The sequence below is a fragment of the Biomphalaria glabrata genome, chromosome 1 (genome assembly GCF_947242115.1).
Source record: "Biomphalaria glabrata chromosome 1, xgBioGlab47.1, whole genome shotgun sequence".
NCBI lineage: Eukaryota > Metazoa > Mollusca > Gastropoda > Planorbidae > Biomphalaria > Biomphalaria glabrata.
The window spans coordinates 22694485-22708608 of record NC_074711.1 but is presented as its reverse complement, the minus strand read 5'-3'; the positions used below and the strand labels follow the sequence as shown (position 1 = coordinate 22708608).

Here is a 14124-nt window from a genome sequence, read left to right as displayed (position 1 = left end):
CAGTCGGATTCATGTTCATCTATGTGATTCGTCTTAATCAGTCGGATTCATGTTCATCTATCTGATTCATCTTAAACAGTCGGACTCATGTTCATCTATCTGATTCATCTTTGATAGCAGACTCCTCATTCTCTATATAGCTCTCTCACGCCACACGCGTGGTGTGATCCTACTGTAGCTCTGTAAGAAAAGGGAATCAAAGAACTGAGCTTAGCTGGTGAATACTAGGGTTCCGCGGAACACAGTTTGGGAGATACTTCTTTAACCGGAACACTGATTTTTGTCTATACCTTCAAATGTTTATACTTTTAATATAGGTAGATACTATACTGTATAACATACACAGAAAAAAAGATTACTATAATGTATAGTTACTTATTTCATTAGAACGGAAGTACTAGTACTACATTTGAATAGCAGTTGACGGAAGTACTAGTACTACATTTGAATAGCAGTTGACGGAAGTACTAGTACTACATTTGAATAGCAGTTGACGGAAGTACTAGTACTACATTTGAATAGCAGTTGACGGAAGTACTAGTACTACATTTGAATAGCAGTTGACGGAAGTACTAGTACAACATTTGAATAGCAGTTGACGGAAGTACTAGTACTACATTTGAATAGCAGTTGACGGAAGTACTAGTACTACATTTGAATAGCAGTTGACGGAAGTACTAGTACTACATTTGAATAGCAGTTGACGGAAGTACTAGTACAACATTTGAATAGCAGTTGACGGAAGTACTAGTACAACATTTGAATAGCACTTGACGGAGGTACTAGTACAACATTTGAATAGCAGTTGACGGAAGTACTAGTACAACATTTGAATAGCAGTTGACGGAAGTACTAGTACAACATTTGAATAGCAGTTGACGGAAGTACTAGTACTACATTTGAATAGCAGTTGACGGAAGTACTAGTACAACATTTGAATAGCAGTTGACGGAGGTACTAGTACTACATTTGAATAGCAGTTGACGGAAGTACTAGTACAACATTTGAATAGCAGTTGACGGAAGTACTAGTACAACATTTGAATAGCACTTGACGGAGGTACTAGTACAACATTTGAATAGCAGTTGACGGAAGTACTAGTACAACATTTGAATAGCAGTTGACGGAAGTACAATGTCTATTTGTTAGTTCTTTCCCATTGCTTTGTAATTTTATTCTTAGCGGTTGAAAAACTGTCTCTCTAGTTGACCATAAACATATGCAAGCTAATTACAACAATATTTACTCCTGTAACAAATAGTCTACTGACTCTAAAAAAAAAAAAGTTACATAGTGATAATACCACATAAATTACTTATTTTGTTAGTAACTGGTTCTACGCTGATATATAATCATGAAATATTGTAACTGTATACACTAAGTCAGTGGTTCCCAAACTTTTTCGTCTCGTAGACCCCTTGCCATGTTTTCTGGTTTTCGGTAGACCCCTGCTTAACTTTCAAATTTTTGCAAATCTATCAAAATATTTTTATAACAAATTTCTAACTGTAGTGAGTTGAAGAGTGAAAAAGTAATTTAAAATTACATATTTAAGTTATAAAGACCTATCTTTTTTTATTGATAAAATTATATTTAAACCAATTAAAATAACATTGAATATGTATAGCTGGAATCACCAAACACACTGGAAATGTTTTTTTGTGCGCAGGTTTATCATCCGTTGCTACCGATATTATGTTTCGTATAGGAATTTGTTGTTCTATGAAGTAGTCCTTTTAACATAAAATATTAATTAATAAGTTAATTAATATGCCTTAAGTATCATAGTAAAAGGTTTCTCTAAGAGCAGTTTCTCGTGTATTTCTTGATATTTCATGTGTGACTCAAATATTGAATCTGCGGAACTATTTTCATTAACAGGAGAAGGGGCGAAGGCAAGTAACTGGTGCCTAAACCAGTAAACTTTAGGCTGGAGGGGCTCATTAGCCTTGGCTTGCTGCCTACCTAGCAGAAGGAAAGCAGAACTCAAACCTCTGCTGCCTTGCAGCTATGCCCAAACATGGGAAAGGTTTTGTGGGTCAACTCTATGGAAAAATAAGAGACAGCAGTTTATAGCACAAAGCGCTACACCCTGTCATACCTATGACACCGTTGATTCTTAACTAGTCGTTTGAAAAGAATTACATAAGAAACTTCTAATTTTATAATTCATGCCATCGATGTGCCCGATGTGCCCTTCAACAGTAGTGTTCCTTAAAAAAATTCTTTTAATACTTTAAGATGTAGGTTTGTGTACAACGGCTGGTATAAAGCAATGCTGTTTTCCGTATTTGGCTATAATTAAAGAGATATTGTAAGACGCTCACAAACCATCATCCTCTCCATATGATTTGGCAGAGAGATTTTGGTGGTTTATTGTGAACTTTATCTTTGAGTGTTCGAAAGTTTTCAAATCTTTATCTATTTTTATCGGGGTGGCATTGTCTCAGATGATCCTCCAGCGTAATTAGTTTCATATCGTCTTAAAAAAGACACTTAGGCAAACGCTTGTTTGACAAGGAAAAAATGAACATTTTTAAATAATCCACGCAGTACAGACTACATTTTGTTTTGTTAAATATTAGTTACAATTAGACAAAATTAAGCTATTTAAATAAGTATTGAAATTAAATACAACAATTTTTCGTTTGAATAGCAGGATAAATATTTAAGGATTAACTAAAGTACAAATCATATATTAGCGTATGAAATATTTACATTAATTTGATGTAAAAATTAAAGTCATGACCTGCTTAAATGAAATCTATTATCGTAGACCCCCGAGGACATCTCATAGACCCCGATTTATTTTTTCACTTTTGTAGACCCCTTGGAAGTCTTCGTAGACCCCTGGGGGTTTATATAGACCACTTTGGGAATCACTGCACTAAGTGAAACAAATAGATGACCTTGACGTGTAAGATGCTTATGGACACGGATAATACATGTATCGAAAGAAACTCATCTTTCATGATCTTCTATGTTTGTATTTCTCAAAGAACATTCTCAACACTTGTCAAGAATTCGATGACAAGTTTATAAAAGTATTATATTAATTTTTCCTGTTGTAATTTAGTACCAGAATTAAAATGAAACGATTGTCACGAGACTAGATCTTATTGGAGATTTTCTAATACAGGAAGGAAAATCTATAAACTACGAGATTTTTATTTTTGTGAATTTTTTTATCGGGAAATATGAATATGCAAAGTATTAAAAAAAAAAACATCAATATATTTCTGTATACTTTTCAGCAACGCCGAGTCCTATGAATAAGCTGTACTGCTATAACGAAAAGTAATTTTTATTGTTATTTTTCTCTTTTAATTTTCTTGCGTTATTCTTTTGGTTTCATTATATCGCCACCACATTTATTCGCATCGCTTTCTTTTTTTTTTTTTTTTTTTTCTCTTTTCATTTCCGAACTTCTAGTACGTCAACAGGATGTTAAACATCAAAGTGTTGAGAAAGAGTTGATTACTGTGATGAACTTCTAGTGTCAACAATTTCAATAGTATCTGTGTCTGTGTTTGTAACTGCATTTGTATCTGCGTCTGTCTCAGTGTTTGTATATGTATCTGTGTTTGTATCTTTGTCTTCATTGTTCTTTATTCCAATGTATAACAATGTTTGCACCACTCTGCAGCATCAAAGCACAGACACCCACCCACATGCAGAGCCATCCATTGACACGACTACAGACTCGTTTCAAAATCACATAAATAACGTAACAAAGACATTGTGTAGCCCAGACACCTGAGACCTGATCAAGTTCTACTGGTTAAGCAACCATTTTGTTTCTTTATGGGTGTGTATGAACGTGTGTGTGTGTGCTTATTGTAAAATGTATCTAAAATATACTTTAATTGTCATTGCGTTTAAATCTTACATTTACTGATGGCGGAAAACAAATTTTAAAAATATTTATTTAGAAATGTCACGATCCCCCCCCCCCCCCCGCTCGTTTAGTAAGTAGAAAAAAATCTGGTAGGAACTGGTTCTTGTATTCAACGCACTGTGCAAGTTTTAGGAAGACACTTTTGCGACTTAGTATTTAACAACAATTTTTACTTTGTCTTTACTGAATGCCCATCAACCCAGACCAATAGTGCACACATGTGCAAGTCTACTCGGATTGGATGGAAACATCTGATTGAGAACAAAATGTGATCAGTTTTTCAGTGTACCGGTATGTCAAAAAAACACAAAAGAAAATGAATTGAATCTCTTGACCAGTTGGGCACGTTAGATGTATTGCAAATCTTACAAACATGGTCTAGAAAAGTGGTTCCCAAACTGTGTTTCACAGATCCGTAGAGTTCCGCGGGGCCAGAATAAATGTCCCACGAAGTACTGTACTAATTAACTAGCAGATCGCCAAATGAAGTAGTCTCTCTAAAACATAAGCTGTGCCGCTAAATACTTCCAAATGTGCCAAGTGTTACGTTAGGGAAAAGGCTTGGGGAAACACTGAGTCTAGAAGCTGTGTCTAAAGATTTGTTTCGTTGAACTGAACTACTTAAGACGAATTCTATTTTAGCTCATATTTTTTAACATTATTTTAGTTTCAAACAACCTCTCTGTCAGTTCTTCAAAGAACATCTATGTCCTTGGCCTACTCAACAAAACGCAGGTCATATTTATTGTGTATTTTGTGTGTCCTTTCAAACAGTTCTATTTAAAAAACACACTACACTACAAATAAAGCTTTGGTGCCAATTTCCTTTGAAGATATTAGTGATAGTGACTTGATACAGAGTTCACATTTTTTTTGTGGTTTCTTTCTTGTTTATATCTTATCTTATACATTACAGGCGACCCTTCAAAAGTGTACATAATGAAGCGTACCCATGTGCTAATCTAGTGTTAATTTGAGACTTAAACTCTGCTAAATGATTAGTTTTCCTGGCTGATTCAGACAACCCGCCCTACGCTCTAATAAGACTAGGAAAAAAGAAGCATTTATACAATTCGTCCTAGCATATGGGCCAAGACTATTTCCTATTTGTTGTTTCATATAGTGTTCTGATCTACATGTCTCGATTAATTATTGTTAGAATTGTATGGATTGTTTTTGTTACTTATAGTAAACCATATACACTAACTTTGTTCTATAATAGTTCTACACAATTTTGTTTAATGTAGTGTAAAGTTGACTTCGTTCTATAAAATTGGCCTATAATTAAAAAATTCGAGCACTTTCAACAAACTTTGTCATCTTCTTTATAAATGGGATTAAAAAATAATATTCTAAAAAATGGCCCACGATCTATTGTAAGCTAATAGTATGTCGATATGTAGGCTATTGTTATGGTCAAAAAGTGCGGGCTACTATTGCATGTTTTAGGCTAACAGTATGTTTTTATGTGAGAACAAAATGAAAACTAGCGGAGTTACTACCAGAGCAATAAACTATCGTCGTCTCTAGCGAGACAGCAAATAAGCCCGCACTGGCGTCCCGCCCCTTTTCTGCGCGCAAGCCACAGCCTTTGAAGGAATGCCGTTTGCTGGAGTGTCAATTACCCAGCGTCACGTGACCCGTTAGGCTGTGCGTTGTACAGTTGCTGTGATATTCCCACAGACATGCCGACATTTTACTAAATTGTGCTTTTAGCAGTGACCTAACATCAAAATGTGTGGTAAGTTGATTATTAAATTCATTTTTGTTTCGTTTCTGACCATTACATCTTGCCTAGCCTTTCAGTATAATGCATTTAATTCGTTTTGCCTACATCAGAGGGCGAAGAAAAGAAATTTCAAGATGGCGGCCAGCTAACAGTGCTGTGTAGGGGTCGGAAGAGTTATCGATCGTGTTGAGCCTAACGCTGTGCGTACCGCTACACACAACCGTCTCCCCAGCACTGCTGGCGTTATCTCGAAGCCTTGGCTAGTAGAGCGCAATGAATAGAGATCGTTGTTTACTAAAACTAACGTTTTTCTTTCTTGTTTCCTGTACTTGAAAAGAATAGATCTAGAGTAGAGTAATTATAGACTGATCTAGACCTAGATTTAGACTCTAGTCCAGATCTAGATCTAGATATATCTAGACTAGATAATTTCTACATTTTCTCCCCTCTACCACTAGTCTAGTGTTTTGAATCCTTCTCTAAATCTATAGACTATAGTACTAAGTCTAAGTATAGATTATAATAGATCTAGTATATATATATAGTATATATATATATATATATATATCTATATATATAGTAGGGCTTATATAGAGTCTAGATAGAATCTAGATCTTAGTCCTTGTAGATTATAATTTTATATGATCTAGACGTATAGATCTATATCTAGATCTACATTTGTTACCGAAATCAAAAGTAGATTTAGTCAGTCTAGAGTTTAGGTCTAGATTTCTATGTCTATATAGATCTAGATTAGATCTAATCAATCTAATCAATTCCAATTTAGACTCTACTCGTCTCTATATTGACTAGATCTACTTCAGACAAATGTCGTTCGGAGGCCTACTCTTTATCATGCAGTTGATTGCCTTGCCTCACACCATTTGTATGTAGATCTAGATCTATATTTAGATATAAATAGATCTATATCTAGGTCTTATATATAGTCTATATACTTATAGACTCTAGATCTGGCCAGAGAATCTAGATCTAGATTTAGACTAGTAATACTAGTAAACAAATTGTGAAGGATTTTGGATTTAGCAACCATCCTGTCTTCATTTCTTAGAATTATAGACATCTGACCAACGTAGATTAGATCTAGATTTAGTCCTTATAACATAGATGATTAGATTATTTAGATGCATTTAAAATAGTGAATGCAGATTAGATCTAATCTTAATTCCAGATAGGCTAGTCTAGATCTATATTAGTAGGCTAAAGCTCTAGATGTGGCTAATCTAGAGTCTAGGTCTACACTTTCTTTTTTGACAAAAATAAAAAAAAAATGTTTTAATAAAGTAAATACTAGATCTAGATCTTAATGTAAATCTACTAGATCTTTAGATATACATCGGACTCATATATATATATATATATATATATATATATATATATATATATATATATATATATATATATATATATATATATATATATATATATATATATATATATATATATATATATACTCTGTTAAGGGAGTTTTATTTCGTGGTGTAAGAACTGTAGACCTATATGAATTATGAATACATTTATATCTTCGCTCTGCCCACCCCCCACCACTCGTCCTCCATTACTTCTGTAGTAGACCCCTGTGTTTCTATTTCCCCCTTTCAAAAATAATAATACAATGCTTAAATGGATACAGAAACTCTAAAGACATTTGGCTATCTTTAGAAGAAAAAATATTGAAATGAGGTCACCATTACGAAACTCTTCCAAATTCTTGGGACTGACAAAAAAAGTATAAATGATTAGTTCAATAATGCTATGGGTAGCTTAACTTGTGTTCAATTATTCAGAACGTCCTTCGACTTTGAAGCCATTCATATATAAGTAAACACTTCGTGCAAGTATCACTGAGAGATAGATACTAGATAAACAAGACAGAAACTTCCCCACCCTATCATTCCCCTCCCCCACTCACCTGCTGTTGGGGGGTAGGGGGAGGTGCCTGAAGGCCTATCGCCCTTAAAATCAATCTAGCCAGCCTGACACCACGACCTTCCAATCTTATCGCTAGTCTCCGCCCATTTGTGACTTCAGCACTTGTGGCTCTAAGCCGATACCCCTCCCCTCCGAAGAAAAAGGGGAGAGAAGAAAAAAAAAAGCTGAAGTGAGTGGGGAGAAAAAAAAATGTGAAGGGGGTGGGGATGGGGGACTAGGCTTAATGATATTCAGCAAGTTTGCGCGGCGAGCTGGAGTCTTGTGTTTGCGCGGCGAGGCTATGGGACTTTGGGAATCGATCCATTTTCCCCATAGTCGCTTCGCACTTGACAGTAAATTTCATCGTTGACGCTTTTGAACTGTTGGCCCTTCACATTAAAGTTGCACTGGTCACCACTATTTGTTTCACCAATCTATTGTATACATTTGCTGTAATCTGAAGTACAGTTTCGTTATGTTTCTTAGACCTTGAAAGAAAAATAAAAGTAACACCAAAAAAAAATACTTCTAAAGGTCGTACGTAAAAATAGAGATAAGCGACGAATCATTATGGTGTGACGTCTGCTTCGGCTGTGGCGCTATCTCTAGAATCAATTGGAAAGTTGTGTGCGCAATCACACACAGCGAAGGGCATCGGCACTTCCCACGGTTAGCTGGCTGTAATACTCTCTCTCTCTCTTTCTGCCCCTTCCACCATTTCATTTTTTGATAAGACCACACTTAAAACGTATTGACACAGACCACATTTAAGCCAGATGGACATTGACTGTGATACTGAAGTGAAGTATGTCTGACTATTATACTGAAGTGGGGGGGGGGGGGGGCAGAACTGACTCACGATACTGAATACAAAGCTTGCAATTGTTCGTCTCTTAGTGTCACATCGCCGAATGTTTAACAATGCAGACGCTATTTTTTAATAATTTTTTTTTTGGGGCATTCCTTTTTTATAGTTAAAGAAGTTTTTAGCTTAATTAAAAAATATATATATATCAGTGTCAGGCATTTATTGCGATATATATATCGGGCTTTTTTTTGTGATGGTACGCACCGGTACGGCGTACCGGCACCTTTTTGAAAAAAATATTACTTTTCTTGTATTTTAACGTATATTATTAATTTTTAGTAGGTAAAAGTTAGGCAATCAACTTCTGAGTACTGGCACTTAATCACTGAGTACCGGCACCTATTTTTTTTTTTTTTTTTTTACAAAAAAGCACTGTATATATATGCAGCCCAGTGTGCCTCGCTCTGTCTATAGATCTATTATTTATTACACAGTCTTCCAAACACTATAGTGCAGTAGTACTGTCAAAAGTACCAGACAGGATTTGATCATGTCTACTGACGCCTAACATTTAGTTCGTGTTGGGCTCTATCTGTGGGAGATATTTGCCTACATTGTTTGATGACTTAGGCTCACTCTGTCTCGCTGTGGCTATTTCTTCAGTTCCTCTCTTATGGTGGCTATACACGTGTCACCTGTCTAGATGTATTGAACCACTTTGTCATTCCTTTTACAATGGAGAAAAAAATCGATATAAAGGACAAAAGTACTTATTCCACAGATGAGAAATATAATCTATTTCGTGGTCTAGTTAACTGACACAAAGTTCTTGTTTCTATTTGACCACACTGTAACAGACACAGTAGTCTCATTTTACGTTGCTACATGTCTACATTGTTTATTTCAACACTGAAGTATTAGGCCTGCATATTTGTACATATTGATTTAGCGAGTGATACACATTTTATTTCATTTGTTCTATGACTGACTCCAAAGTCTATTTGAACGTTTGCTAGCACGTACAGGTTTGATTCTTTAAAGTGTCCTACAGCTACCGAGTGTGTCCTACAGCTACCGAGTGTGTCCTACAGCTACCGAGTGTGTCCTACAGCTACCGAGTGTGTCATACAGCTATCGAGTGTGTCCTAGGAAGAAACAAGCACATTACCATATCTGTTTTTTTCCCCTTGTGCCCCTCTACTTTGAATTCTCGCTCTGTCCGTCTTCAAGCCAACGAAATGCATAATTTATTTGTGATCGTCTGCTGTTGCATTCTATTTTAAAGCCGTCATTTTTCTAGCAGGACTCTCGTCTGCTCTCACTGAACTATTGTAGGACACCTTCCGAGTAGTGAACTCCATTGGACATAAAATGAAAAGAGATCAGTTTGAAGTTTTTTTTTTTTTTTTTTTTTTATTCATTTGTGGTTGGTAAACTACTTGTTAAAAGTGGACTTAAGGGCTGGAATCATTTGCTTTAACATTTCTTAGTTGTTATTGTTTACCAAAACCATTAGGTTCCTAGGTTGATGTTTTTGTAGTCAGGGACTGTCTAAACGAATACTACTTGTAATCTAAATATGTCTTTGGTCCGTGTACTTTCCTGTGTTTTGGTGACTATTTGGTCTTGTTCTAAGCGATTGTCTCTTGCCACCTTTAAACACCTGATCACTTTCAGTTTATTTACAAGTTATAGAATAAGATTAAGACATTTATCTTAACGTGCATAGTCTGAATATTGTTTGATATCATTTTTTAAAAATTATTTTCAAACAATGATAGATTTTAATTTGTCTAATTTCACTAAATGAGTTCAGGGTGATTTACGCCAACAGTTGTGACTATACCATGTCTTCTCTGAGTCATTAGGATGACATCAATCTTAAGACAGAAGCTATTACTTAGCAGCTATTGAATGTTTGACTCTAAACACTGAAACTATCGAATTTGTGACTATCTTTAGCTATTGAATGTACCTCACCACCACTCTCTTTTCATCTCTACAGTCTTGGATAGAGTGCAGATTTTGAGTTATTTCTTCAATTTTCTCTTCACGTTTACTTGCCTCAATGAACTATCATGCACATCATTGAGTCAAACTTGACCAAGTCACATTGAACACGAATAGCTTCCTTCCTAACCTTCGTCATGGATTGTGTTATTTCATATACCAAGAGAGAGAGAGAGAAATAGTTGTGATGGAGGCTTCTGTAGCAAGACGTGCTGTTTTCCAAAGCTACTCTCTACCCAGAGTGTCTGGCATGATCTCCCCTTCCAGAAGGAAGTGACTAAACCAGAGCAGGCTGACACCTGTTTTTTGAATACAAACTTTTTCCACATCACAATGCTGGCTGGCTAGTAAGCTCGCTGGCACGCGCAAGCACGCGCTTTCGGTCTGCAAGGCTTTTTTTTTTTTAATCTGAAAAAAATGAGAGCCTGCAAAAAATATTGTCTGTAGTATGTACAATGGTGCTTGACTCTTTAACACTATACAAGGAGACCAAAGTCAAAGGGGGAAAAAAAGGGGGGGGGGCGAGGGTAGAACGACCCTAGTTTTCTCCTTCTATTTCTATAAATTATATATTTTTTATCTTGTGATAACGTTCATTTAAGAAAGTGTCTCCTTAGCACATTACATTAAAATAAAAGACAAATATTTTTTAAAAAATATATTTTATTACATTTAACGTAGACTTTAATCAGTGAGTTTTATTTATACATAAATTGCGTCTTTTGATATCAATATCACATCTTTACTTATCAATGTATATTATGAAACTCTATAGACTCTTTTGAATAGATATAATTTTCAATTAATCCTATTGCTCAGGTAGTTTAGTAAAGAAACAAAATCAAATAGATACAATTGATGTAAGTCTTAGATGTAGAACGGCCATTGAAACAAAATGTATGAAGTTTCTGTTGCACGTGGAACAGATGAACGTCTTGCTATGACATAGTTTCCCTCCAAATAGACCTCTACATTTGTTCGAGAGCCACCCATCAAGGCGAACATGTATTAATCAATACCGCATCAAGAGCAAGCTCTCCCCCCTCCTCTCCTCTAACAGCCTATTGACAATCCCTCCACCTCTCTCTGGTATTCTTTCTTGTCTCCCCCTACAAATAAATGGCATGAAATTGAATAGAGTTACTTTCCCTTGTGGAGACGGTATTGTCCCCCGGGCTTGTCTCGGCAACATCGTGAAGTCAGGGGGAAAGTAGTTTGGGCAGGATACATGCAGGCGTGGAGATGTACTAGCTGGAGCTACAAGAATAGTTATAGTCTTTATATTTAAAAAAAAAATCACACACTATTTCGTATTTTAAAGCAATTTTTTTCTTAACTCTACTTATTCTTAACAGGCCTTACGTCATTTCCAAATTAAAAAAAAAACAACAACAAACAAACAAACAAAAAATAAAAATCGTAATAGCATAAATAAAATAGATCTAGAGTCTTTTTCTTTCTCTTTTGAGAGAGAGAGAGAGAGAGATCAAGTAATGTTAATTTGTAACATTGTTAAAAAAAAAAAGTAATCCTAATAGCATTGAAAAGATAAATCTAGATCTTTTGTCCTTTCATTTCGCTACATTCAAAAGCGGTCAAATAAACGATTATAATTAATAAAACCCAAATGTTATCTTTTTTATTATTTAGAGAACAAAATACTAAGAGAAATGTAGATCTGGGAGCGGGAATGTGTAAAGAGGACTAACTTTTTTTTCGTTAGCGGGGTTGGGGGTGCATGGAGGGATAAGTAAAAGTGCTACTAAAATTAACGGGCCTAAAATATTAGAACATATATGTGTCGGGGGCACATTATGAAGCAGATCTTTGTAAATCAAGTCAAAAGTCTATGTGGGAGAAATTACGTTGCGCAGGTAAAAAAAAAATAAATAATAAAATGGGCATTCCAGAGAGCGAAAGAGAGAGAGAGAGAAAAAAAAAGAGAGCGTGCCGTAAACTTTTGTGTAAGAGATAGGCCTACAGTCATTCACGGGCTAAAGAAGTATGTTAGGTTTATCGTTAAAATGAATTCCGTTTATTACAATTGAAGAAACAAAGAGATGATGGGTGTTTCGTCCACATTATAAAGTCTGGGACCAAATCAACGGGCGTAGCCAATGTGTACTGTTAGTATAAATAGATTAGCATTAAATCAAAGCTGGACTTCAGATCACGTCTACAACCTTCCGTTCGGTCCTTCAGAAATTTCTGTGGGCACCAATCCCTTTCCTTTTCCCTTTTTTTGTTCCAAGTCATTAAAGTCGTGTGAAGTGATGTTGAAGAGCAATTTGTGACATGCACCATGAGTCGCTGGTAACGGGATAACGCTGCAATAATCTCCCCCTCGGGGGACCACTTATCTGCCCCTGGTTTAGGTCTGCGAAGACGCCTACATGTCATGTTGTTCAAGGCTAGGCTACGGTGAACGTTTCTGTTTCTACGACCGAGACGATCCATTCACTCCTGGGCGCATCCCGTTCTTGACAGAGATGACTTTATTGCAATGGCGGCACGTCACTAGATCTAGCTTGCTTCCTCTTCATGGGGAGAAGATAAAAGAGGGAGGGGGGATCACACACTGGCCTGCGTTTGGTTTCCTTTACTTGGGTCGGACTTATTTTACTAAAACATTATAGGTCAACCAAAGATTCAGTAAAAACTCATCGTTTTAATTGAACGTATTGATGGCCCACTGATCCTGTTACGCACCTGGATTCATTCTATTTTGTGTGCCTTAAGTATTCTAGCCACGGCACTTAGCTCTAGATTTAGTGTCTTATTATCTAGCATTACTTCTCGCTTCTAAAGTTACATTTTCTATTGTTAGCCTTGTTTGAACCTAACGAGTTCATTGGGACTGTAAACAAATGGAAACATTTCCTAAGTCTTGCTTCTGAAGCGCAAGGCAAATATTTGCTAGTAAACAAGTTTGCTATGTCTTAAATCTTTCCATATTTCGTTGTATCTATACTTGAAGCATTGTACTCAATCTGTACTTTGACATTTATAATAGTCATTTGGTGGACGGATGTGAGTGAGGGGTGTTATGGTGTGTGTGTGTGTATGTGTTTCTATGGTGACGGTGAGGAGTAAGTGATTGGTTGTTGGTTATGCAGAGTGAATGATGCAAGATAAGCGGCACTGTCGTAAGCTGTTTTGGGTATGCCAGACGACTCCAGGATGCCAGAGTGTAAAGACGTGCTTTTATTGTGCGTTAGATTTGTTTAAAATATCAGTTTATTTACATTTCATCTCATGTTACATCTGTCTATAGTGTGATAAAAAAGTTAGACTCATTTTTGTTCACGAAGAAGTTATTCAAGTGAATGGAAATTTTATAAGTTAAACTAGAATGCATCGGTTTAGTTGTCTACCATTAGTTTGGTGCTAGAAGTCAACGACCGTCAACAATAAGGGGAGGGGGGGGGCAGAAAAAAGTTTCGTTACATAGAGAGAAGCAGGTGGGTCTACCCTTTCAAAATCACGTCTGGGCTGTTGCCTTTAATTGTTGCCTGCGCAGCAAATTGTGTGTTTCTGTTGGGCGGGATCTGAACGATGGAGCAATATATCATTTCCAGGGGTGAAAACTCATTCATAACTGAAAACTAATTTTGTCAAAAGTCAACTGAAAGACGTGAAAATCATACACCAGTTTTTTGCGCTGCTTTAGAGTTAAGAGAGTGGAAGATATTGTGTCCAGAAGTCAACTAGTTATCACCCATTCCCTCTTTCTCTAACTCCCTCTTCTCT

General features: G+C 36.1%; 1 protein-coding gene across 1 annotated transcript in view; it reads left to right on the top strand.

Moving 5' to 3' along the window:
• Positions 1–5527: 5527 nt before the first annotated feature.
• The window catches only part of LOC106078004 (mucin-2-like), a 49614-nt gene continuing 41017 nt past the window's right edge, over positions 5528–14124 (top strand). The window contains exon 1 of the mRNA XM_056028784.1: positions 5528–5639. Coding sequence (XP_055884759.1) covers positions 5633–5639 — 7 coding nt within the window. The 5' untranslated portion in view covers positions 5528–5632. The remainder of the gene's footprint in view (positions 5640–14124) is intronic.